At 57.4% G+C, this 2,483-nt stretch overlaps 1 protein-coding gene across 1 annotated transcript; it reads left to right on the top strand.

Moving 5' to 3' along the window:
- Positions 1 to 1,787: 1,787 nt before the first annotated feature.
- Positions 1,788 to 2,447, top strand: SDRG_08253 (hypothetical protein; the record flags this gene model as incomplete). The annotated part of the gene is made up of 1 exon (XM_008614129.1): positions 1,788 to 2,447. One exon carries the CDS (start codon positions 1,788 to 1,790, stop codon positions 2,445 to 2,447), a length of 660 nt encoding a protein of 219 aa, XP_008612351.1.
- Between the last annotated feature and the right edge of the window lie 36 nt (positions 2,448 to 2,483).

The following is a 2,483-nucleotide window of genomic DNA, read 5'->3' as shown; positions in this document are numbered from 1 at the left end:
GGCGAATGTGTGACGGACGCGTGCGACGGACGCGACCTACGCTTCGTTGCAGTGCCCAGCGGGCCGCTACCGGCCTTCAGCCGGAAACGACACTGCGGTGCAACCTCCGCTGTGCTACGGTGCACCTGGTGGATTCTTTGTAGGGCTCCAGTGGAACAACGTCAAATTCATTTTCCATTGTGCGGTGAGGGTGGTGCATCGTCCCAATCTCGCTTAGATGTAGATTGTTATTGTTAGAGCCATCGCCGGGAAGAGCTCTTTCTTAGCCGCTTCAACCTTCGCATCGTTTCGGCACTTGGGTCCAATACTGCATAGCAGGACGCTTCACGCACAACAGCTTGCTGCAGCATCGCGGAATGATCAACATTGCAGGTTGTATAACGTTCATGAGGTGGTTTAAAGAATCGCTACTCGGATTGAGAGGGCCCAGCACTTCCACTGTGGCAGGCGCCGCTGGACGCGTACGCTTCGCCAGGAGGCGCAATGGCGGTTGCCATCGACGCCTTGCTTCGCTGCCGTCACCTCTGCCTCGCGGTGATCTTCTGCTTGAGCTCCTTGGCCTCCTCGGTCAGAGTAGATGTCGCCAGGGCGCATGCAGCTTGACGCATCTGCTGCTCGCGCTTGCGCTCGGCCCCAGAAGCTGGCGTCCCCACTATGACCTGATCTTCTGCTCCGTGCGTGGCGCGCAATAAAAACCTGCAAACCAAACGTAACACAGATGCGATCCTAACAGAGTGACCTAATACTTTGACCTAACACAATGCAACAAAGCTTCAAGGTCCCGCACTATCGCGCAGGACCCATCGATACCAAATGCACTCGCTACGCTCGTACATTGCGCTATCGCGCACATTATCCTACCACGCTGCCGTGCACTATCGCAAGTGCACACGCTACACTCGGGATTGGCGCTGCGCGCATCGATGGCACATGCACTCTCTACGCTCGTGCATGGCATATTACCCTACCGCGCGGACCCCGGCTATCGCCGGGTGCACTCGCTGCGCTCGTGGTTCGCGCTATCGCGCAGGACCCGGCTACGCCAGGTCGACTCGCTTCGCTCGTGGCGCGCTGCGCGCGGGTTGGCCAAGGTGCGTGAATCCTATAAGGTGCGTTTCCGTACTTAACCGCGATTTTGTCCACCCAATAGTGATATCAAGATACGTCTTGACGACATTGACCTGCCACTCGTACTTAACCGAATTCGACACTTCCCGACCCTTCCCAACGCGCTGCGCACGCCGGAAGACCATGTTGAGACTTCATTTTGCCCTACCGTGCTATCGCACGGGCCCGGCTACCGCCGGGTGCCCTCGCTGCGCTCGTGCCGCGCTTCGCGCAAAAAAGTCGTTATTCAATTAAAAGATAGATAGATACGCATGACCAGCTACAATCGCTCTCGCTACTAGTAGTGTATGGTTGTGTATCCGGCAGTACGAAGAGGACAAACCGCTTGGTTGGACTTGGCGTGTGGCTTGTCTGTAAACCAAATTTACTAGTAGGCTCTCGACCTCTACCTACGCAAGTCACATGCAGCACTGCAGGGTGTGCACGCGATCGTTGCCAGTGATGGCGACCCCCATGGCTATCACGCTGGCGGCGCGGACGTCGCAGGAGGCCGAAGCTCAGCGATTCTGCGGTCACATTGCACTTCGAACTTCGTTGGGACTTTCTCGAAAAGGGCGATCTTCGAAGCTTTCCCAACAAACACCAAGTGGGGTCTCGAAGTTCGAAGGCGCGGAGCGCGCAGGAGCCACCCTTTCATTTTGCATCCGCCACCGATCAACATGCTCTCTCGCCTCTCGTCGCTCCGCGCCCTCCGCACGGCCATGCCTGTCCGCGCCTTCTCATCGGACCTCTCGTCGCTCCTCGCGCGCGAGCTCGCGGAGGAGAAGGCCAACTGCTTTGTCGGCGAAGAGCTCGAGACGCTGCGCGAGAAGGTGCTCAAGCACTTCAAGATCACTGATACGCCGGGCAACGTGGGCATCACGCTCAAGAGCAAGACCGCCAACGAGATCATCGACATCAACTTCAACGTGCAGGACGTGGCTGAGCCCGAGGCTGGCGAGTACGAGGACGAGGAAGAGGAGGCCGAGGGCGACTACGAAGGCGACGAGGAAGACGACGTCTTGCCGAGCATCCGCTTCACGGCGCGCATCGTCAAGAACAACGAAGCGCTCATCTTTGACTGCGTCGCGAGCTCCATCTTGACGATCGACAGCGTCATGCACCTGGAGGAGAACGCCGATGAAGTCGACAACTCGGCGTACCATGGCCCGCGCTTCATCGACCTCGAAAACGACGTGCAGGAAGCCTTCGCCGACTACCTCAACGACCGCCACATCAACGACGACTTGGCCAACTTTATCATGGAGTACGCTGACCTCAAGGAGCAGAAGGAGTACGTCACGTTCTTGGAGAACGTCCAAAAGTTCACGGCCGAATAAACCACTTTTCAATTGAGTCTATACTACTACATCCCT

The sequence above is a fragment of the Saprolegnia diclina genome (genome assembly GCF_000281045.1).
Source record: "Saprolegnia diclina VS20 unplaced genomic scaffold supercont1.25, whole genome shotgun sequence".
Classification (NCBI taxonomy): domain Eukaryota; phylum Oomycota; class Saprolegniomycetes; order Saprolegniales; family Saprolegniaceae; genus Saprolegnia; species Saprolegnia diclina.
Note: the sequence above shows the minus strand (reverse complement) of the source record. Positions and strands in the feature narration are given on the sequence as shown.